The sequence below is a fragment of the Bubalus kerabau genome, chromosome 11, assembly GCF_029407905.1.
Source record: "Bubalus kerabau isolate K-KA32 ecotype Philippines breed swamp buffalo chromosome 11, PCC_UOA_SB_1v2, whole genome shotgun sequence".
Taxonomy (NCBI): domain Eukaryota; kingdom Metazoa; phylum Chordata; class Mammalia; order Artiodactyla; family Bovidae; genus Bubalus; species Bubalus kerabau.
Window position 1 is genome coordinate 43,639,734 of NC_073634.1, and position 23,448 is coordinate 43,663,181.

At 36.4% G+C, this 23,448-nt stretch overlaps 1 protein-coding gene across 7 annotated transcripts in view; it reads right to left on the reverse strand.

Annotated features, from left to right (window-relative positions):
• Positions 1-23,448, reverse strand: part of FANCL (FA complementation group L) — a 182,364-nt gene that overhangs the window by 33,008 nt on the left and 125,908 nt on the right. For all 7 annotated transcript variants that reach the window (XM_055540170.1, XM_055540171.1, XM_055540175.1 and 4 more), the window contains 2 exons: positions 5,654-5,747; positions 782-850 (listed from right to left, as the gene is read on the reverse strand). In XM_055540170.1, the coding sequence (XP_055396145.1) occupies positions 782-850; positions 5,654-5,747 (163 nt within the window). The remainder of the gene's footprint in view (positions 1-781; positions 851-5,653; positions 5,748-23,448) is intronic.

Here is a 23,448-nt window from a genome sequence, read left to right on the forward strand (position 1 = left end):
AATAGAAAGATTCTCTTCATTTTGGTATCGATTTACTTGGTGAGACATTAGATTACCTGTCATTAGATTTCTCTTTAAACCTAACCACCATCCTGCCAGATCTTTAAAAGTCACACATGTCAATGTTGATGACAGAACTATTGATAATCATACCACATTTTATCTACATAATGGTACGATTTACAGTGCACTCTTAAATACATTAACTTGTTAGATATCACCAATGTATTGAGAAATTAAACTGACAGGAGCAGGAGAAAGAATCAAAGTAAGAATATTCCAAAGCATATGCAAAAAGAATATAGTATAAGTTCAAGGACAAACAAAGGACAAATACTTTAAAACAATAAAAACTGAATAGAAATGGCAGGATTTATATTTTCAGTCATAACTCATTCTCCTCTGAAAAAGATTCTCTGATATTATGTCTGAAAAATTTCACCCAATTTTTAACCTACTGCTCACTGCTTTATAAAAGAACTCCTTAGGATTTAAAATTAAAGGACAATTTCTGTCAACAGAGCTTTTTCATGTTTATTTAAAATGAAGCATAAAGATCTAAAGGCTGAATGGGGTGTCTGTGTTGGTGTGTTTGGAGGATGAGGAAGGAGGCGGGGAGAGTCAGAGGGCAGGGAGAATGGACATCAACTGCTAGGAAATATGAAAGCAGCACTCTCAAAATCCTGTTTATGAATAAATGTTTAAAGAAAACTGAAAAAACCACTTTATAATGGCCACTTAAAATGCTTTTTAGCTACGTAAAATACATTTAAGAATTTACCTGTGGTGTCCAGGAAACAGAAAATGGAACAGGAATATCCACAACACAATCTGGTGATTCTGCAGGGTACTAAAAAAAGCATAAAATTAGGGTCATTTTTGTTTCACTGTGACAATTTCACATAAATATTTTAGAAAAACTGTATATATTAGGAAAAGTATTTCTATAAATGCAAATGTATTATATATATTTTGGTTCTACTATTATAAAGGTGTTAAGAGCTGATAAACAGTCAACAAGCTCAAGAGGTACAAAGTGTACTGATTTGGGGATGCCAAACCAATCAGTTTTGAATACAGAGTAATGAATTAAGTCAGTTTCTGGGCAGCTGCTATGTGATTTGAGGGGCAAACCACACTGAATCTCAGTTTCTTTATCTTTAAAATGAAAAATCAAAATGGTTGGTATTTCATTTCTTTTCAGTCTAAAATTTAACCTCAAACAGCCTCAGTCACTATTTAAAGAGGCAATACTTGTTAAAAGAATCAAGAAATGCACAAAATGAACACATACAGTTACCAATTAAAGTATTTTCCACAACAAAGCATTTAATTTTAGCGAGAAGACAAATAAAAAGAAGGAAAAAGAAAATATTAGTTTTAAGAAAAATCTTTTCATGGTTGATAAACAGAAAACTAATCCCTCAATAGTTTTATACAAGAAGTGCCAGCCAAAAGACTAACCACAATTCTAAGTTAACAAAGACAAAAGATAGCTTCCTTAAAATCAATTTTGTTATTAGAGAATTCTAGTATATGATTTCTCTAAGATTCAGTTTGGATTCTTAAAAGTCACATTTAATTTTTAAAATGCTCACTTCTTTTCTTTTAAAAGCTAAATTTACTAAAAAGAAAACTCATTTTAGGAAAACTCCTTTCTCTCATTTGACAAAATAACCTAAGTTTTAGACTTTCACTTTTTTCAACCTTTTATTTTTAACTACTTCTCTGCATAGCAAAAGGGCACAAAAAATGATCACAACAGTATTTGTTACAAACATCAGCCCATTTGAAATCAATGCTTCAAAAAGAATTAACATTTAATTTTGACAGGCTGGCTAAAAATAAACCTGTCATTGTACGCTCTGACTAATGGAATCTGGCTATGCAGAACTGATATCACAAAGGTAAATACACGGAAACCATATAAACATGTAACTATGCTCTAACTTGTGGGGGAAGAAAGGAAGATCTGGCTGAGATTACAGAAGAAGCCCTACTTCAGACAATTCAAACTATTAGATGATGTTCCGATTATAACTGCTGCAATTACTAGAAAAACAATTTGCATGCAATTTTTACAAGTCATGTGATTATCTCAAAGTAAATGCAGGCAGAGATCTTAGCTTTCTTTGGTTTATGGTTCTGCTAATTAACTCCTGACCTTGGACAAGTCATTTAACTTCTCTGGCTGTTTTATATGTAAAAATAATAGAACACAAGCAAAAGCATTGTAAAATCTCTTTTCCCTCTAAAATGTGAATTTTCTGCCAAAAAAAAAAAAATACAAACTTAAAACCTCCTTGGGTCAAAAATGGAACATTTAATTTACCTTGAGTTGCTGCTATTTATCTATTTGGCTGATAATGAACAATATCAACTCTCTAATTTAAACAATCATCAATCAAGGTTAAGAACTTAATGTTTACTGTATACAGAATAGATAAACCCAGTAAAAAGTACCTGTAACTTTGGAAATCATTAAGCATATATGGCACATTATGTTAAAAGAGAATTATGATCCTACATTCAAATAGGGCTCACGGTACTAAATGGCACATATGTACTGATAAAGAAAGCCACAAGGAATTAAACAAAAAAGAGATCCACAAGGAGTTAAATAAAAAGCAGGTTAAAATAAATATGATTCCACATATATGAGATAACATTCAGATATATATTTAGGTACATTTATGCAAACCTACAAATATGTATGCAATAAATTAGACTGATCTATAAATAGTTGGCTTTACCAAGTCAATGTATAAATATTGTATTATATTCACCTTCAAGATCAATTCTGTTTATATAATAAATACTACATAACTGTATCAAACCTAAAAGGCACAAATTTATATAATTCTGGATGATTTAACATGACTCATGCAGTAGCATCCCTAGATACCCATTTTTGGAGTTGTCTGTGTTGTTGTTATCAGTCGCTCAGTCATGTCTGACTCTTTGCAACCCCATGAACTACAACACACCAGGCTTCCCTCTCCTTCACCGTCTCCCAGAGCTTACTCAAACTCATGTCCACTGAGTAACACTAACTATAATATATATAGCTAAGTATGATACTGTAAAATGACTATCAAATTCAGTATTTTTCAAGCCACTAGAGATTGTCAAAGTTTTACTTTAGAAATCTAGTTAATAATAATAACTAAAGCTCCACAGAAAGAAATAAACTGAAAAATAGGTACGGTAATTAATATAGTTTTTCAAGTCTCACTTGAAACAATTCAATCAAATTAATAACTGTAAGAGAATATAATTATATAATATTGAGTATATACTTTCATAACGAACAATATTTATTAGACTCTATAGCATACGTTCCTAAGGAAAAATTTAACCCAACTCAATTCATGACTGGACTCCCTGGCAGAATACTACATAAAATTGCAGCAGACTATTTATAAAAATAGTCATCAGAGTGCCCAGTCTCAGAAACACCTATGATTTGTTTTACAAGCAGTTCTGATCTTGACCAAAGCTAAGGAAGCTCTGGGCTACCTCTTTTATAAAGAAAAGACTGTGGTTTAGGATGAACTGTAAATACTGCATTAAAAATACACTTATAAAAATGCCAAATTCAACTGATTTCCTTATGGTATTTATTTTTGATTATATGTTCACTTTTCATAGAGGAAGTCTGGACAGAATTTATATTAATTTTCTTTGTGGGTTTTTGGAGACAGTGAGGCAGAGGGCCAGAACTGGTAGAGTTGTATTCAAGAATAAAAACAAACATATTACTAGATATCAAAAAGTATCAGATAAAAGAAACAGGTTTGTGTATTTACAAAAATAACCATGTTGCAAGGTTTGTCAAAAAAATAAGCCTGACCCTATAAAATTCAGTTTGGATTAAGATTTTGCATTGTATTAAGGACCCTTTAACATGTAAGTTTTAGCTTTTACTGTTTTTAACTAACAATCCCAAATATTCTTAAGAAATAAATTACCACACCTGAAAGACAACTTTGGTCTCTATGAAAATTGAACTAAATGGACAATTTAAGACTAATAAGTCATACCAATATAAGATTCATTTAGTGTCTGACTTTTTTTAAAAATGCAGATTATTTTTCTTCCTAATTTCTTAAAAACTCAATGCTTTCTCTTCTTTCTTGCCAGAGCATCCATAATAGTGCTGTATAGCTATTGCTGCTGCAGAAATTCACACCTGAAAATATTCTCCAGAGGAATATTAAAAGGGCCACCTTTATCTACTTTGAAAAATTTTAAGAAAAAGCAGAGAGGATGGACCATTCTAGTGGCTACACATCCTCCCTCTGAATACTATCAAAAATATCATTAATTAGAATTAATAATAAAATCTTATAGATGTAAGATTTATATCATTCTCAGTAGAAAAGATGGCAAGAAATGAGGCTATCAGAAAAAATAGAATCAGGATAGGATGTATTTTAAATTCTTCATTTTGGTCTTCATAGCAGAAACTTTTATCAATGTAGAAAATACTAGAATATTTAAAAATAAATAAATAAATCAAACTCTGAAGAAACTGACAGAACCTTGCCACTGGCAGTATGTGACCTTTGGAAGGATAAAGGCAGATTTCTCCTTGATTTAAAAAAAAAATTTTTTTTTTTAAATTAAAAAGGAAAATAAGTGTTTTCACTTTCATTTAATAAAAATATTCATGTAACTTATTTTACAATTAATATTTATATCCCACTAATATTTTCTCAAAACTTATCACATATGAATCTTAAAACTATAAACATTCGGTGTATAAGAAAAGAATGAGTTGTTTCTCAATCTGTCTGATATAGAGGCACTATAAGATATCAACTTTTCTGTGTCACCCCAGCACAGCTTTATATATTAATTCTTTCATGAAAAGCTTAAATGCCAGACACATTTTTAAAAAGGACAAACACAATTGATCTTTTCATCACTATAATCTTCTGAAATAGAGTTGATTGATGACTTGTAAGAACAAAAAAAAAAGTTAGATGACCTGGTTTTCTCAAATTCTAATGTTTCTCCAGTGATAACTAAGTATATGATTAATATCCTGAACTTGCTTGTTCTACTTGTTTCTCAAAATTCACAATGTATAATTAAAAAATGACAAAATAGCTATGCATTATGCCAATAAAATTAGTAGTTATAGATCACTAGCCTGTAAGGGCTCTATAAATAGAGGTATATAACCTCTGCAAAATTTTTAAAACCAGAAGTAAAAAAATTTCAGCCAAGAAAATAAAAAGTATCCATACGTATGGGTCTGTGTTTGGGGTGTGGTGGGAAGTCAGAAATAAGAACAAAGGTAATTCATCAAAAAATAAAATTTGAAGACAAAAGACTTCTTCAGTAGAACTTGGAATAGCAGAAACTTCCAACTCTTTTCTACATAGGGTGTTACAAACATAACATTATGGTACTGTGAAGCTGCCAAGCCTTATTTGATCAAATCTGAACTAAAACAGTGACATGAAATTATATCTACGCTTTGGGAAACTTAATGAATAAATCAGAGGCATTCCAAAATAATTTCTTTAGGGGTCATATATATATTTTTTAGAAGCAACTAGACCTTGTTTACATTGAAAACATTTTCAGAATTCACTTCACAAGGTATTTCCTGGTCAGAGTAACAGTCTAACGAAGCACATACCTTCGCCTTCAACTTGACAGTGATTAGATGCTCTCTACCAGAAACATCTGCTTTTAACTTGATGGTACTAAAGCAAGGATCCACATACATAAGCCTGGTGAGTAGAAGGAAATAAAAAAAGATCACAATGGGGAGAGTGAGGCTAGGGGGAGGAAGAGGTTGGGGGATGGTAGGAATTGAAAATATTTGCTATATTCCTATTAATCCATTACAAAAATTAATCAGAGGAATTTCTGCATGCCATCCCATTATGCTGCTATAGATTTACTGCCGTTAATACACCAGCCCAGTGCCTAATGCAGTCATAGATCTCCGGATTATTTACAACGTGTGTCAAGGCTCATGCTGTGGTCAGTGAGCACTATGTTTCGGTTTTCCATCACTGGAACCTCTGGCACACACAGCATGTTCCTGTCAGACTCTACTTATGTACACATTAAACTTCCTGTCAAACTCTTTGATCCATTTCTGTAGTTTTATACAGTATGAGACTTTTATGCTTCCTTTATTTGTTTTTCTCCTTGATGAACTTCTCCTTTATTACCAATAATGTTACTGTACAAACACCTGGCTAATATTAGTTCATATACTCAAATTGATCCTCTCAGGAAAGTGCTGTATAAGCACAGGTACCGCCTGGTCTCCAAACAATAAATTTTCTTGTTGTGCAATATATAGCTTCTGACATTTAACCTGGGCATGTATTCAAGATGACTAATATTTTAAACATATAGCACAAGCACAATTGTTTTGGCTTTAAGTTGCTCTAAATGCATGAATTTTCTCAAATGGAAACCGATACCCTTTGAAATATGTCATTCTGTAAAAATACAGTCCCTTGAGTAGCATAAGCTACTGCCAAAAAGGATCAAATTTAGCAGTATATTTACTGGTGAACTGGGCATGTGGATTTTTTTTTTGACATTTTTACAATACCATTCTCTTGTAAAGATAAAAAGTAGCCTAAGAGTATTGTACAACTTATCACCCAGACTGATGGCAAAACCTATTAGAGTTCAACACTAACATTAGCCTCCTAACCCAAGAATCATTTTTTTTTTTTAAACACTCTGTGCTGTTAAATCACTGGCCAGATATAATAGTAAAATAGGTCAATTTCAAGAAATTCTGGGCAATAGAACTGTGGAATACTATCTGTAATGAAAAGATCTCAAACTGAAAATACAAATCTTGAATAACAGAATAAAAAGTAAAATAGAACAATCCTTATCAACAGGAAAAAAATTTATCATAATCTATGAAAACTCTAGGTCTTAGAAAACAAATGAAGCTAAAATTATTCTAGAAATGTCTACTTACATAAAAGTATCAATGAATTTATATAGATAATCATTATTTTCTTTCAGCTTTATCTGTAAACATCACAAATTCCCCTCCCCTCCAAAATTTAGAACATAGGACTTTATCGCATGTTTTATCAATATGACTGTCAGGGTTAGATACACGGGCATCTGACTCTTTGAAGACATCAACACTCCAGATTCAAGATGTTGAGAAGAACGTATGTATTTACATCTTCTCTACTCATATACAAAAAATGGAATTTCAAAGAGACATACAAACCCACAGTTACAAAAAGCACCAACCAAAACAAATTTTCAACAAACTTTATAAAAATGTAAAGTAGTCAGAAGTGCACTGATTGACAAAACAGATCAGAAGACAGAAAAATAAGACTCTAGAAGGGAGCTGGCTGGCCAAAACAGAAAGTCTACAGAATAGAGGGTATTGCTTTTATATGGGAAAAAATTAAGGAAATTTTTTAAAAATATAAGAAACCAAAATGGGAAGAGGAAATTTTAAACTCAATTATAAACAATAAAAGCTATGTTAAAAATGGTAATTGCTCTACCATTAGCTTTTCAGTGAAAAATATTTATGTAGTCATAAAAAATTAAACTGCTTACTAATTACAATTTTTAGAATTCAGCAATAGACAAAGCTAGCAGACTTAATTATAGTTACAGAAATGAATGTAAATATATTTGATCATTGCAATTTAAAAGAGAGATGACAAAAACTGAGAAGTAGAAAGGGGAAAGATGTGAGGAGGGAAGATTAGAAACATTAAATTTTATAATTGCTAATTTGAGAGTAAGAGATACCATCTTTAAGCAGACATGTAAGAAGTTTAAGAAACAGTAAAGCTAATAGAAGAATAAAAGAATAGTGATGAAGGGAGAGAGAAGGTAGTGTATGAACTAAGTTTATTTTTATTATAGTAATTAATCAGTATGTAATTCTAATAAACCAAGTAATGCTGAATATAGGGATATTTTTTAAAAATATAGAAGTTACTTATAAACATGAACATTTCAGAGTGTCTCAAAGAATAAGATCAGGGATGGGAAGTGGTGTCGAAAAAGCCTGTTGCTTTCCGTTATAAACCCTAAATTGTTTAGAAGTATGATGAATATATACACATAGAGAAAGCAAGAAGGAACATGGAGATAGAAGGAAAAACTAAATCACCAACTAGTACTTTTCATACTCCTCACTGCTGCTCGGCATCAACATGTTCAAAATTACAGAACGTCTATTAAATAAGACAGAAATAAACTAAAGTTCTAGTCTTTTGTTTGCAATCACAGGAACAAAAGATTATCTTACCACAAAGTTTAAGATGTAGAAATAATACATTAGAGAAAAACAGGTTCATGCTCAAAGTATTGCCCTGAATCAAAAGGATTATAAGGTTAATTCCATTGAACTGTAAAACATAATTCAAACTTTAAAAAATAATAATTTCAGGTTAATCTCAGCAAGGTCACTTAAAATGAAACACTTTACCCACATTGATTCTACTTTGAGGAAAATGGAGAAAACTAAACGTGATCATCATATTAAATACATGTGACCTAGATTGGCAAGTGTCCTCTAGTATTTATTCTCAGCTTCTTTCATTTGGTAATAGGATCCCTGCCTCCACTCCCAGCTAACCCAAGTTTTGGCTGAGTACACGCCATCCAGCTAGTAACCTTTCCAGCTGCCCTTGGGTATCAGCATATCATTAAATTCTGGCCAATGTACTACAAGCAGAAGTGATATGTACATCTTTCAGATCATTTGTAACCAAATAGTGGCTGTACCTCCCACCACCCCTCCCATTCTCTCTCCTGATAGTGTAGAACTTAGGCTAATATGACCCATCAAAGTCCATGCAGACTTTGACTTTCTGAAGACATCAACACTCCAGATTCAAGATGCTGAGAAGAATATATGTATTTATATCTTCTCTCTACTAACATAACAAAAAATGGAATTTTTTAAGAACAACCTCTTAACACAGCTCTGACCAACAGAACTTTCTGTGATGATGGTATCTGCACTGTCCAAAGACTGGCCATTAAACACCTGTAGCTATGGAGGACTTAAAATGTAGGTAATATAAATATCAATATTAGCCAACTCATTGGAAAAGACCCTGATGCTGGGAAAGATTGAAGGCAGAAGGAGAAGAGGGTGACAGAGGATGAGATGGCTGGGCATGAACTTGGGCAAACTGTGGGAGATGGTGAGGAAGAGAGAGGCCTGGCTGCAGTCCCTGGGATTGCAAAGAGTTGGACACGACTTGTTTTGTGTGAAACTCTGAGGATTTGGAGTTCTTTGTGAACAGCAACTCAGCCTGTGCCTTAACTAGCTTAATATATATCTCTATCTATTCACAACAGAAAGAATATCTTAATGTTTGGCCTACAGAATAGATATTAAATGGGAAAAAGCAGTAATAAGCTCTTACAAATAAAATTAAAATCAGTTTTTCTTTAAAAAAGTTATTTTAAATGTTCTATTTTACTGTTAAATTGGATAGCTCAATTTAAACAATATGAAATAATTTCTACTCATTTAAATAATACATTTGGGGAACTTTATTGGAAAACTCACTTTTTTGAGAAGCTGTAAAATGATATTTAAAATTTATATTTAGAAGGAGTCTAGGTATCTACTACTTAGCTAGACATATTCTAAAATTGACTAAGAAAAAAATAAAAACAAAAATATAAAATCCAAAGAAATAAAACACTATACTTTTTGCACTTGAATTTCCATTTATCATTTGCTGCATTTCTTTATAAGTTACTGCTTACAATAAGTAAATGGTACTAAACTTAAAGAGTTAAGTTTTTTAAACATTTGAAAGGGATACCTAAACTTTAGAGAGGTTTTGTTGTTCTGATTAATAGGTGAATGTTATCAATACAGAAAAACAAAAAGAATGTGCTTTATATCTCTTGAAATACTTGGTATTTATTTTGACCAAAAGCTTAAGTTTTATAGTTTCTTTAAATATCTAGATGCATTTATGTAGTAATAACACCAAAAGGGAGACTAAAGACTTGCATGTTTTAATAAAGCATCACAATTTGTTTCCATTCTTAAGTATTAACTTTTTCAAAAAATCACTTCCCTAAGTGACATTTTAACTTCCTATATTTTCTGTGTGTGTGTGCTCACTCAGTTGTGTACGACTGTTTGAGACCCCCAGAAACTGTAGCATGCCAGGCTTCTTTGTCTATGGGATTTTCCAGACAAGGATACTGGAGTGGGCTGCCATTTCCTTCTCCAGGGAATCTTCCCAACCCAGGGATCAAACCAACATCTCTTGTGTCTCCTGCATTGGCAGGCAGATTCTTTACCACTGCACCACCTTGGAAGCCCCACACCTCTATCCTGCCTTCTGCTAAATAATCTTTCCAAGTATCTTATTGACATATCAACCATTTACTCAAAAAAATCCAGTGAGTCCCCATCGCCTGGCATATAAAGAATCCTTAGTTTAATAGTTAAGACCTTTCAGTCTGACACTGATATTAATCCTCTTACACAACCAACCAATCCACTCTGAAGTCCAAAAATGAATTGCCCATTTCCATCACCTCTGCCTTCTCTCCTCCATTCCCACCCGTTTAAGGCTTTCTATATTCCTTCTAAACTTTCCCAATGTTCACCTCCTCTAAGAACCTTCCTAAATTATCTGTAGTGAAAAAACACTTCACCTCTCTCAAAACTATCATACAGCTCCTTTTCATGGAAGTTTTGCCTTCCAATCAAGTAACTTTTTAAAATAAGGAATATTTAAGTTTTATTAATATTTACCTATGGATGTATCAATGTTTATGTATCAAATAACATAAACAAGTTGCCGTCAGACTGGTTCATATTTACTGATTCATATGTAAGTCTTATACAATTAAAGCAAATTCTGTTTAGATACACTAAACATATTACCAATTTAGAAAGATAATTTTTCAGTATCAAATAATTTGCGTTCAGTGATTTGGATATATGTATGAGGTAAAAGCACTCTATAAAGGTAATTCAGAAAGAAAGTCATACTTTTAACATCTATGTTCTTATGCGTTATGCAACAAAATTATTGTGATAATTAAATCATGATTCTAACTATATGCTGTAAAACTCACATGTAGTCGGACCTTTTTGGTGAACTATATTCTCAAGAAATTTAAACTTACTTTACAGAAGGAATTTGAGTCACATAACTTATATTTCTTTTCAACCCTTATTACTAAATATCATTGGTTTCATTTAAAAAATGAAAACTTTGTGGTTCTGAGAGGTTGTTACTTGCCCAAGATCACACAGCTGATAAGCCAGAATTAAAGCCTTGTCTAATTACTGTAATTAATTTAGTCTTAAAAAGTATCTCCATTTCTTCCAATATGTTATAAAATTCTTTTAAATGCACTGATAATTACAGAAAATATCACCATCAATGAATTAAGTCTATTGCAAAAACACTGGACTTAACTAAAAATATAATTCAATATATGTTGACAATATTTCAGCATTACAACAGATTTACTAAAATTTAACTCTTTACCAAAACAAATTTGAAAGGCCAAATAGTTTAATTTTACTCACTCTAAATGATAAACAATATTGTCCAGAAGGGACAAAAACATTAGATCATACCTCCTGTCTGAATCATTTAATCTCTGAATTTTCTAGGGTCATGTGATTACTAAAACAAACATTGTTGTTGTTCAGTTGCTAACTCATGTCCACCTCTTTACGACCACTTGGAATGTAGCATGTCAGGCTTCCCTGTCCTTCACTATCTCCTGTGGTTTGGTCAAACTCACATCCGTGGTGTTGATGATGCCATCCAACCATCTCATCCTCTGTCACCCCCTTCTCCTGCCTTCCATCATTCCCAGCATCAGGGTCTTTTCCAATGAGTAGGCTTCTCACATCAGTTGGCCAAAGTACCGGAGCTTCAGCTTTAGCATCAAGTCATTCCAATGAATATTCAGGATTGAATTCCTTTAGGAGTGACTGGTTTGATCACCCTGCTGTCCAAGGGACTCTCAAGAGTCTTCTCCAGCACCACAATTCAAAAGCATAAATTCTTCAGCACTTAGCCTTCTTTATGGCCAAACTCTCACACCTGTACATGACTACTAGAAAAACCATGAAAGTGAAAGTGAAAGTCGCTCAGTCATGTCCAACTCTTTGTGACCCCATGGACTAAATGTTCCATGGAATTGTCAAGACCAGAATACTAGAGTGGGTAGCCTCTTCCTTCTCCAGGGGATCTTCCCAACCCAGGGATTGAACCCAAGTCTCTGACATTGCAGGTGGATTCTTTACCAGCTGAGCCACAAGGAAAGCCCAAGAATACTGGAGTGGGTAGCCTATCCTTTTTCCAGAGGATCTTCCCCAACCAGGAATTGAACTGGGGTTTCCTGAATTGCAGGCAGCTTCTTTACCAACTGAGCTATCAGGGAACCTATCAGAAAAACCATAGCTAAACATAAGGTAGCCTATACAAAATGACTGCATTTCTTTCAAACTGGGACACATTTGCCTTTTCATACTGATCATAGGATTCTCAAGGCAAGAATACTGAAATAGATTGCCATACCCTTCTCCAGTAGACCATGTTTTGTTAGAACTCTCCACCATGACTCATCCGTCTTGATGAGTCATGGTGCTTAGTTTCATTGAGTTAGACAAGACTGTGGTCCCTGTGATGAGAGTGCTTAGTTTTCCGTGATTATGGTTTTCAGTCTGTCTGCCCTTTGATGGAGAAGGATAAGCAGCTGATGGGAGAGACTGACTGAGAGGGAAACTGGTTCTTGTTCTGATGGGCAGGGCCACGCTCAGTAAATCTTTAATCCAATTCCCTGTCCATGGGCAGGGATGTGTTCCCTCCCTGTTATTTGACCTGAGGCCAAACTATGGTGGAAGTAATGAAGATAATGGTGACCTCTTTCAGGAAGTCCCATGCACACACTGCTACACTCACTGACCCTAACCCTTACAGCAGGCCACCGCCAACCCATACCTCCACCAGAGACTCCTGGACACACATGAACAAGTCTGGGTCAGTCTTATGGGGTCACTGCTACTTTCTCCTGGTGGGCTCAAGGTTCTGTTTGTGCCCTCCAAGAGTCTGTTTCCCCAGTCCCATGAGGTAAAGTCCGATACCATGAAGAGCAATACTGCATAGGAATCTGGAATGTTAGGTCCATGAATCAAGGCAAACTGGATGTGGTCAAACAGGAGATGACAAGAGCGAACATCGACATCTTAGGATGTTCATCAAGAGAACTAAAATGGACTGGAATGGGTGAATTTAACTCACATGATCATTATATCTACTACTGTGGGCAAGAATCCCTTAGAAGAAATGGAGTAGCCATCATAGTCAACAAGAGTCTGAAATGCAGTACTTGGATGCAATCTCAAAAAAGACAGAATGATCTCTGTTCACTTCCAAGGCAAACCATTCAATATCACAGTAATCTAAGTCTATGCCCCAACCAGTAATGCTGAAAAAGCTGAAGTTGAACAGTTCTATGAAGACCTACAAGACCTTCTAGAAATAACACCCCCAAAAAGAAGTCCCTTTCATTATAGGGCACTGGAATGCAAAAGCAGGAAGTTAAGAAACACCTGGAGTAACAGGCAAATTAGGCCTTGGAGTACAGAATGAAGCAGGGCAAAGGCTAGTAGAGTTTTGCCAAGAGAATACACTGGTCATAGCAAACACTCTCTTCCAACAACACAGGAGAAGACTCTACACATGGACATCACCAGATGGTCAACACTGAAATCAGACTGATTATATTCTTTGCAGCTAAAGATGAAGAAGCCCTAAACAGTCAGCAAAAACAAGACCAGAAGCTGACCGTGGCTCAGATCATGAACTCCTTATTGCCAAATTCAGACTTAAACTGAAGAAAGTAGGGAAAACCACTAGACCATTCAGGTAGGACCTAAATCAAATCCCTTATGATTATACAGTGGAAGTAAGAAATAGATTCAAGAGATTAGATCTGATAGAGTACCTAAAAAACTATGGATGGAGGTTTATGACATTGTACAGGAGGCAGAGATCAAGACCATCCCTAAGGAAAAAAAAAATGAAAAAAGTAAAAATGGTTGTCTGAGGAGGCCTTAAAAATAGCTGTGAAAAGAAGAGAAGTGAAAGGCAAAGAAGAAAAGTAAAGATATACCCATTTGAATGCAAAGTTCCAAAGAATAGCAAGGAGAGGTAAGAAAGCCTTCCTTAATGAAAAATGCAAAGAAATAGAGGGAAACAATGAAATGGGAAAGACTAGAGATCTCTTCAAGAAAATAAGAGATATCAAGGGAACATTTCATGCAAAGATGGGCTCAATAAGGACAGAAATGGTATGGACCTAACAGAAGCAGAAGATATTATAAAGAGTTGGAAAGAATACACAGAAGAACTGTACAAAAAAGATCTTCATGACCCAAATAACCACGATGGTGAAATCACTTACCTAGAGCCAGGCATCCTGGAATGTGAAGTCAAGTGAGCTGTAGGAAGCATCACTATGAACAAAGCTAGTGAAGGTGATGGAATTCCAGTTGAGCTATTTCAAATCATGAAAGATGATACTGTGAAAGGGCTGCACTCAATATGCCAGCAAATTTGGAAAACTCAGCAGTGGCCACAGGACTGGAAAAGGTCAATTTTCATTCCAATCCCAAAGAAAGGCAATGCCAAAGAATGTTCAAACTATTACACAATTGCACTCATCTAACACGCTACCAAAGTAATGCTCAAAATTCTCCAAGCCAGACTTCAACAGTACGTGAAATGTGAACTTCCAGATGTTCAAGTTGGTTTTAGAAAAGGCAGAGGAACCAGAGATCAAATTGCCAATATCCATTGGATCACTGAAAAAGCAACCGAGTTCCAGAGAAACATCTATTTCTGCTTTATTGACTATGCCAAAGCCTTTCACTGTGTGGATCACAATAAACTGTGCAAAATTATTCAAGAGATAGGAATACCAGACCACCTTACCTGCCTCTTGAGAAAACCATATGCAGATCAAGAAGCAACAGTTAGAACTGGACACGAAACTACAGCCTGGTTCCAAATAGGGAAAGGAGTACGTCAAAGCTGTATACTGTCACCCTGCTTATTTAACTTATATGCAGAGTACATTATGAGAAATGCTGGACTGGATGAAGCACAACCTGGAATCAAAGATTTATAGGAGAAATATCAATAACCTCAGATATGCAGATGACACCACCTTTATGGCAGAAAGTGAAGAAGAACTAAAGAGCTTCTTGATGAAAGTGAAAGAGGAGACTGAAAAAGTTGGCTTAAAACTCAGCATTTAGAAAACTAAGATCATGGCATCTGATCCCATCACCTCATGGCAAACAGATGGGAAAACAATGGAAACAGTGACAGACTTTATTTTTTTGGACTCCAAAATCACTGCAGATGGTGACTGCAGCCATGAAATTAAAAGACACTTGCTCCTTGGAAGAAAAGTTATGTCCAACCTAGACAGCATATTAAAATGCAGAGACATTACCTTGCAACAAAAGTCCATCTAGTCAAGGCTATGGTTTTTCCAGCAGTCATGCATGGATGTGACAGTTGCATTACAAAGAAAGCTGAGCGCTGAAGAATTGATGCTTTTGAACTGTGGTGTTGGAGACTTTTGAGAGTCCCTTGGACTTCAAGGAGATCCAACCAGTCCATCCTAAAGGCAATCAGTCCTGAATATTCATTGGAAGGACTGATGCTGAAGCTGAAACTGCAATACTTTGGCCACCTGATACAAAGAACTGATTCACTGGAAAAGACCCTGATACTGGGAATGACTGAAGGCGGCAGGAGAAAGGGATGACAGAGGATGAGACGGTTGGATGGCATCACCAACTCAACGGACATGAGACTGAGTAAACTCTGGGAGTTGTTGATGGACAGGGAGACCTGGCATGCTGCAGTCCATGGGGTTGTAGAGTCAGACATGACTGAGCAACTGAACTGAACTGTACTGGGAAACATGTGAGACTAAAATAGGCCAAGATAAAAGGAATTAGTTAGGACTATCCTAGGTAACTGCTACTGCTAAGTCACTTTAGTCGTGTCCGACTCTGTGTGACCCCACAGACATCAGCCCACCAGGCTCTCCTGCCCCTGGGATTCTCCAGGCAAGAACACTGGAGTGGGTTGCCACTTCCTTCTCCAATGCATGAAAGTGAAAAGTGAAAGGGAAGTTGCTCAGTCGTGTCCGACTCTTAGCGACCCCATGGACTGTAGCCTACCAGTCTCCTCCATCCATGGGATTTTCCAGGCAAGAGTACTGGAGTGGGGTGCTATTGCCTTCTCTGATATAACGTACAGCAGTGTTAATTTTTGATATATCTATCATGTTGTGCTGCTGCTGCTGCCGCTAAGTCACATCAGTCATGCTCGACTCTGTGCGACCCCATAGACGGCAGCACACCAGGCTCCCCTGTCCCTGGGATTCTCCAGGCAAGAACACCGGAGTGGGTTTCCATTTCCTTCTCCAATGCATGAAAGTGAAAAAATGAAAGTGAAGTCGCTCAGTTGTGTCCGACTCTTAGCGACCCCATGGACTGCAGCCTACCAGGCTCCTCCATCCATGGGATTTTCCAGGCAAGAGTACTGGAGTGGGGTGCCATCGCCTTCTCCAATCCTAGGTAAAGTGAGATACAAATCAACCATTCTATTATGTTGGTGCAAATTTAATTGCAGTTTTGGACAGCAAATTTTAAATAATTTTAACTAGGCTCAAATACATTTTTATTCATCAAAATAGGGAATCATTACAATCAACACATTTTTGTCAAGGAGAAATAACTTTGTTTATTCCTGTAGTGCAAAAGTCCATGCCTCAGGATTCAATCAATTCTTGGAAAGCATGTTCTGCCTCTTGCTGGTTGTAGAAGCGTTTTCCCTACAAAAAGTTGCTTGAAGAAATGGTTGGTTGGCAAAAGGTCAGGTTAATATGGAGGATGAGGCAAAACCTCGTAACCCAATTAATTCAACTTTTGAAGCACTGGTTGTGCAACTTGCTCAAAAACTGGGCCCTGTTAATCAATGCCAGCTGAAAGCGTTGAAGTTTTCGATAGTTATTGATTTGCTGAGCATACTTCTCAGATACAGTGGTTTCACTACGATTCAGAAACTTGTACTGAATCAGACTGTCAGCAGACCACCAAACGACCATCAAATACTGACCGTGACCTTTTTTGGGTGGAAGTTTGGCCTTGGGAAGTGCTTTGGAGCTTCTTCTCAGTCCAACTGTGGAGCTGGTCATCACCAATTGTCATATAAAATCCACTTTTTGTCACATGTCACAATCTGATGGAGAAATGGTTCGCTGTTGATGCACAGAATAAGAGAAGACCACACTTCAAAATGATTTTTTTTATCTGTGGTCAGCTCATGATACACCCACTTATTGAGTTTTCTCACCTTTACAATTTTCTTCAAATGCCTCATGACTGTAGAATGGTAGATGTTGAGTTCTTCAGCAACTTCTCACGTAGTTGTAAGAGGATCAGCTTCAAGGATGCTCTCAACTGGTTGCTGTCAACTTCCGATGGCCTGCCACTACACTCATCTTCAAGGCTCTTATCTCCTTTGCAAACCTTTTTGAACTTCCACTGCACTATATGTTCAGTTAGCATTTTCTTGGCCAAATGCATTTTTGATGTTGTGAGTTGTTTCCCCTGCTTTATGGCACATTTTGAACTCAAATAAGAAAATCGCTCGAATTTCTTTTTGTCTAACATCATTTCCATGGTCTAAAATAAACAGCAGCCATGAAGAGATACCCCACACCCAAGGTAAAAGAAACCCAAATAAGATGGTAGGTGTTGCAAGAGGGCATCAGAGGGCAGACACACTGAAACCATACTCACAGAAAACTAGTCAATCTAATCACACTAGGACCACAGCCTTGTCTAACTCAATGAAACTAAGCCATGCCTGTGGGGCAACCCAAGATGGGCATGTCATGGTGGAGAGACCTGACAGAATGTGGTCCACTGGAGAAGGGAATGGCACACCACTTCAGTATTTTTGCCTTGAGAACCCCATGAACAGTATGAAAAGGCAAAATGATAGGATACTGAAAGAGGAACTCCCCAGGTCAGTAGGTGCCCAATAGGCTACTAGAGATCAGTGGAGAAATAACTCCAGAAAGAATGAAGGGATGGAGCCAAAGCAAAAAGAATACCCAGCTGTGGATGTGACTGGTGATAGAAGCAAGGTCCGATGCTGTAAAGAGCAATATTGCATAGGGACCTGGAATGTCAGGTCCATGAATCAAGGCAAATTGGAAGTGTCAAACAAGAGATGGCAAGAGTGAATGTCGACATTCTAGGAATCAGAGAACTAAAATGGACTGGAATGGGTGAATTTAACTCAGATGACCATTATATCTACTACTGTGGGCAGGAATACCTCAGAAGAAATGGAGTAGCCATCATGGTCAACAAAAGAGTCCGAAATGCAGTACTTGGATGCAATCTCAAAAACGACAGAATGATCTCTGTTCGTTTCCAAGGCAAACCATTCAATATCACAGTAATCCAAGTCTATACCCCAACCAGTAACGCTGAAGAAACTGAAGTTGAACGGTTCTATGAAGACCTACAAGACCTTTTAGAACTAAACCCAAAAAAGATGTCCTTTTCATTATAGGGGAATGGAATGCAAAAGTAGGAAGTCAAGAAACACCTGGAGTAACAGGCAAATTTGGCCTTGGAATATGGAATGAAGCAGGGCAAAGACTAATAGAGTTTTGCAAAGAAAATGCACTGGTCATAACAAACACCCTCTTCCAACAACACAAGAGAAGACTCTATACATGGACATCACCAGATGGTCAACACTGAAATCAGACTGATTATATTCTTTGCAGCCAAAGATGGAGAAGCTCTATACAGTCAGCAAAAACAAGACCAGGAGCTGACTGTGGCTCAGATCATGAACTCCTTATTGCCAAATTCAGACTTAAATTGAAGAAAGTAGGGAAAACCACTATACCATTCAGGTATGACCGAAATCAAATCCCTTATGATTATACAGTGGAAGTGAGAAATAGATATAAGGGCCTAGATCTGATAGATAGAGTGCCTGATGAACTATGGACTGAGGTTCGTGACATTGCACAGGAACAGGGATCAAGACCATCCCCATGGAAAAGAAATGCAAAAAAGCAAAATGGTTATCTGGGGAGGCCATACAAATAGCTGTGAAAAGAAGAGAAGCGAAAAGCAAAGGAGAAAAGCAAAGATATAAGCATCTGAATGCAGAGTTCCAAAGAATAGCAAGAAGAGATAAGAAAGCCTTCTTCAGCGATCAATGCAAAGAAATAGAGGAAAACAACAGAATGGGAAAGACTAGAGATCTCTTCAAGAAATTAGAGATATCAAGGGAACATTTCATGCAAAGATGGGCTCAATAAAGGACAGAAATGGTATGGAACTAACAGAAGCAGAAGTTATTAAGAAGAGGTGGCAAGAATACACAGAAGAACTGTACAAAAAAGATCTTCACGACCTAGATAATCACGATGGTGTGATCACTCACCTAGAGCCAGACATCCTGGAATGTGAAGTCAAGTGGGCCTTAGGAAGCATCACTACAAACAAAGCTAGTGGAGGTGATGGAATTCCAGTTGAGCTATTTCAAATCCTGAAAGATGATGCTGTGAAAGTGCTGCACTCAATATGCCAGCAAATTTGGAAAATGCAGCAGTGGCCACAGGACTGGAAAAGGTCCGTTTTCATTCCAATCCCAAAGAAAGGCAATGCCAAAGAATGCTCAAACTACCACTCAATTGCACTCATCTCACACGCTAGTAAAGTAATGCTCAAAATTCTCCAAGCCAGGCTTCAGTAATATGTGAACCGTGAACTTCCAGATGTTCAAACTGGTTTTAAAAAAGGCAGAGGAACCAGAGATCAAATTGCCAACATCCGCTGGATCATGGAAAAAGCAAGAGAGTTCCAGAAAAACATATATTTCTGCTTTATTGACTATGCTAAAGCCTTTGACTGTGTGGATCACAATAAACTGTGGAAAATTCTGAAAGAGATGGGAATACCAGACCACCTGACCTGCCTCTTGAGAAATTTGAATGCAGGTCAGGAAGCAACAGTTAGAACTGGACATGGAACAACAGACTGGTTCCAAATAGGAAAAGGAGTACTTCAAGGCTGTATATTGTCACCCTGCTTATTTAACTTATATGCAGAGTACATCATGAGAAACGCTGGGCTGGAAGAAGCACAAGCTGGAATCAAGATTGCCAGGAGAAACATCAATAACCTCAGATATGCAGATGACACCACCTTTATGGCAGAAAGTGAAGAGGAACTAAAAAGCCTCTTGATGAAAGTGAAAGAGGAGAGTGAAAAAGTTGGCTTAAAGCTCAACATTCAGAAAACGAAGATCATGGCATCTGGTCCCATCACTTCATGGGAAATAGATGGGGAATCAGTGGAAACAGTGTCAGACTTGATTTTTCTGGGCTCCAAAATCACTGCAGATGGTGACTGCAGCCATGAAATTAAAAGATTCTTACTCCTTGGAAGGAAAGTTATGACCAACCTAGATAGCATATTCAAAAGCAGAGACATTACTTTGCCAACAAAGGTTCGTCTAGTCAAGGCTATGGTTTTTCCAGTGCTCATGTATGGATGTGAGAATTGGACTATGAAGAAGGCTGAGCACCAAAGAATTGTTGCTTTTGAACTGTGGTGTTGGAGAAGACTCTTGAGAGTCCCTTGGACTGCAAGGAGATCCAACCAGTCCATTCTGAAGGAGATCAGCCCTGGGATTTCTTTGGAAGGAATGATGCTAAAGCTGAAACTCCAGTACTTTGGCCACCTCATGCAAAGAGTTGACTCATTGGAAAAGACTGTGATGCCAGGAGGGATTGGGGGCAGGAGGAGAAGGGGACGAAAGAGGATGAGATGGCTGGATGGCATCACTGACTCGATGGACGTGAGTCTGGGTGAACTCCGGGAGTTGTTGAAGGACAGGGAGGCCTGGCGTGCTGTGATTCATGGGGTCGCAGCATCGGACATGACTAAACGACTGAACTGAACTGAACTGAACGTCATTAGCAAAAAAAAAATGTAAAGTGAGAAATGTAAATTAAAATGATGTATAACTTAACCACATTAAATGTATTTTAATATCAAATGTCAAACTTCAACAGTGCAAAACTGCAATTATTTTTGCACCAACATAATGAAAAGCAAACAATGCTGTCAACTTCAGGACATCCTTAATACCAAGCAGAAAATCCTGTTAAACCGTAAGGATTCTGCTTAATTCTTACTGTTTTAATGAGCCATTCTGTAACACAACACAAGCAAAAGTTAACAGAAAGCTATCAAGACACTTTTTTGCATCACTCAGTTTTTTGAGCCAGTTATAAAACCCAAAATTATCCACAACTTCATTTTACCCTAGGACAACTTGTGTTTTTAGTGTGTTCTTATGAAAGTTGAAGCAAGTATAGAAATTATAACAATAGCAATCAAACTTAATATCAGCTACTATTTCTCACTGTGTTTCTATTAGAAAGGTACACAAATATAGAGAGTAAAGGAAAGATTTCAATCATATTTTAAATATTTCCTTTTTTCTAACTTTAATTTTTTTTCACAAAACCTGATCCTATAGAGTTGATTAGATATGTCAAGTATGTAATTAGAAACACAACTAAGTTTTCCTTACTTTAAAAAAAAATCCTTCTTTTATGATTGGATTTTACTATTCCACTAACAAATCTACAAGATTATTATTTAGAGTGCAAGTAAAATATAGACTGTATTGACATGGTCGAGGAATCATGAGAGTTTGAAAATCCATTTACATCCATTTGTCATGCAAATCATTATGTATGCTATTTTTAAAAATATTTTAAATTAAGAAGTTGGCCAGCGGCTCAGGCAGGGCCTCAAAAGGTAACAAATCTAGCATGAAGACAGTGGTTCAGGTGTCATTTTTAACTCCATGGGCCCTGAAATCCAGTAGTGTTCAGTGTCTCAAGTGTACTAGGCCTGATTTAAGAATTAACTCACAAAAATAAAATTGAAAGATGTTCTTGCTTTGCCAGACAGTGGTGGATAAATACTGACAAAACCTTACTATATGGCTTCTCACAATCCATGCAGATAACTTCTCTTCTGCTAACACATTATTTGTAAAGACTATGAAACAAATGATTAGGTAACAGCAGGTATATTCTAATTCAATCATGCATCCTAATTATTATAATTAAACTATGATTTTTTGTAAATCTAAGCAACAGATTTGAAAACTATCATTTTTTTCACCTGGCAAATTTTTTCCATAAGGAGAGTCACACTTTAATAATAAACTAATAAAATCTATGTCCAATTACTTGAGGGAGCTTTACTAAAGGCTCCATATCAGAGCCATCTCCAGAGCACAACTCCAAGAAGCATCGTCAAGCCAAATACCAGAGCACTGTTATGCAGCCAGCCTTGACCATGTACACGCATCTTATAAGCGAAGTTGGGGATAAAAATATACATCTTGAAACTTTTTCAGAGAATTAAATAGGAATGGCACCCCACTCCAAGTACTCTTGCCTGGAAAATCCCATGGACGGAGGAGCCTGGTAGGCGGCAGTCCATGAGGTCGCACAGAGTCGGACATGACTGAGCGACTTCACTTTCACTTTTCACTTTCATGCATTGGAGAAGGAAATGGCAACCCACTCCAGTGTTCTTGCCTGGAGAATCCCAGGGACGGGGAAGCCTGGTGGGCTCCTGTCTATGGGGTCGCAGAGTCGGACACGACTGAAGTGACTTAGCAGCAGCATAAAGTAGCTAGCAGGAACTTATAATTGGAATTTCCTATATATAATAACCTTAGTCTAAAGAGAAGACAAACACTAATACTGTGATGAATGCTACAGTAGAGTATTCATATCCTTACCTTGGCTTTCATCTATTATCTGAGTTAGAAACCTGTTTCTTTTTTTCTCCCATATCAGAAGAATGTATATAAAGCAAAGCTAAAGTCAGTACTTTCTATGTATCTATAAAAACACTTATTCCATAAAATATTTTATATACTTGCACTACTTCTAACTTTGTTGCTAACAGATCTCAAAAAATCCTTTAAGTATATTCCATAGTATCTACCTGGGTTAGAATTAAGTACTACTGGAATCATCTACTTAAATTCTGAGTCTTCTACTAGATGTAAGTTCCATGAGGAATCTTAAGTCTTGACTGTGTATTTTCACTGTCTTATATTATAGGCATCTGATAAACAATAGGTGGAAAAAACTAAATTATTCAAAAATCTGATATTTGCATACTCAATGCTTCAACTAATTCTCATTATTGGAGTTCTCCCAATAATGTCACATCTACTTAAAAACTGCCACAAACTATCAAAATAACAGAAATAAAACAAGAACATTGCTTCTTCCCTTTCCAAGGCC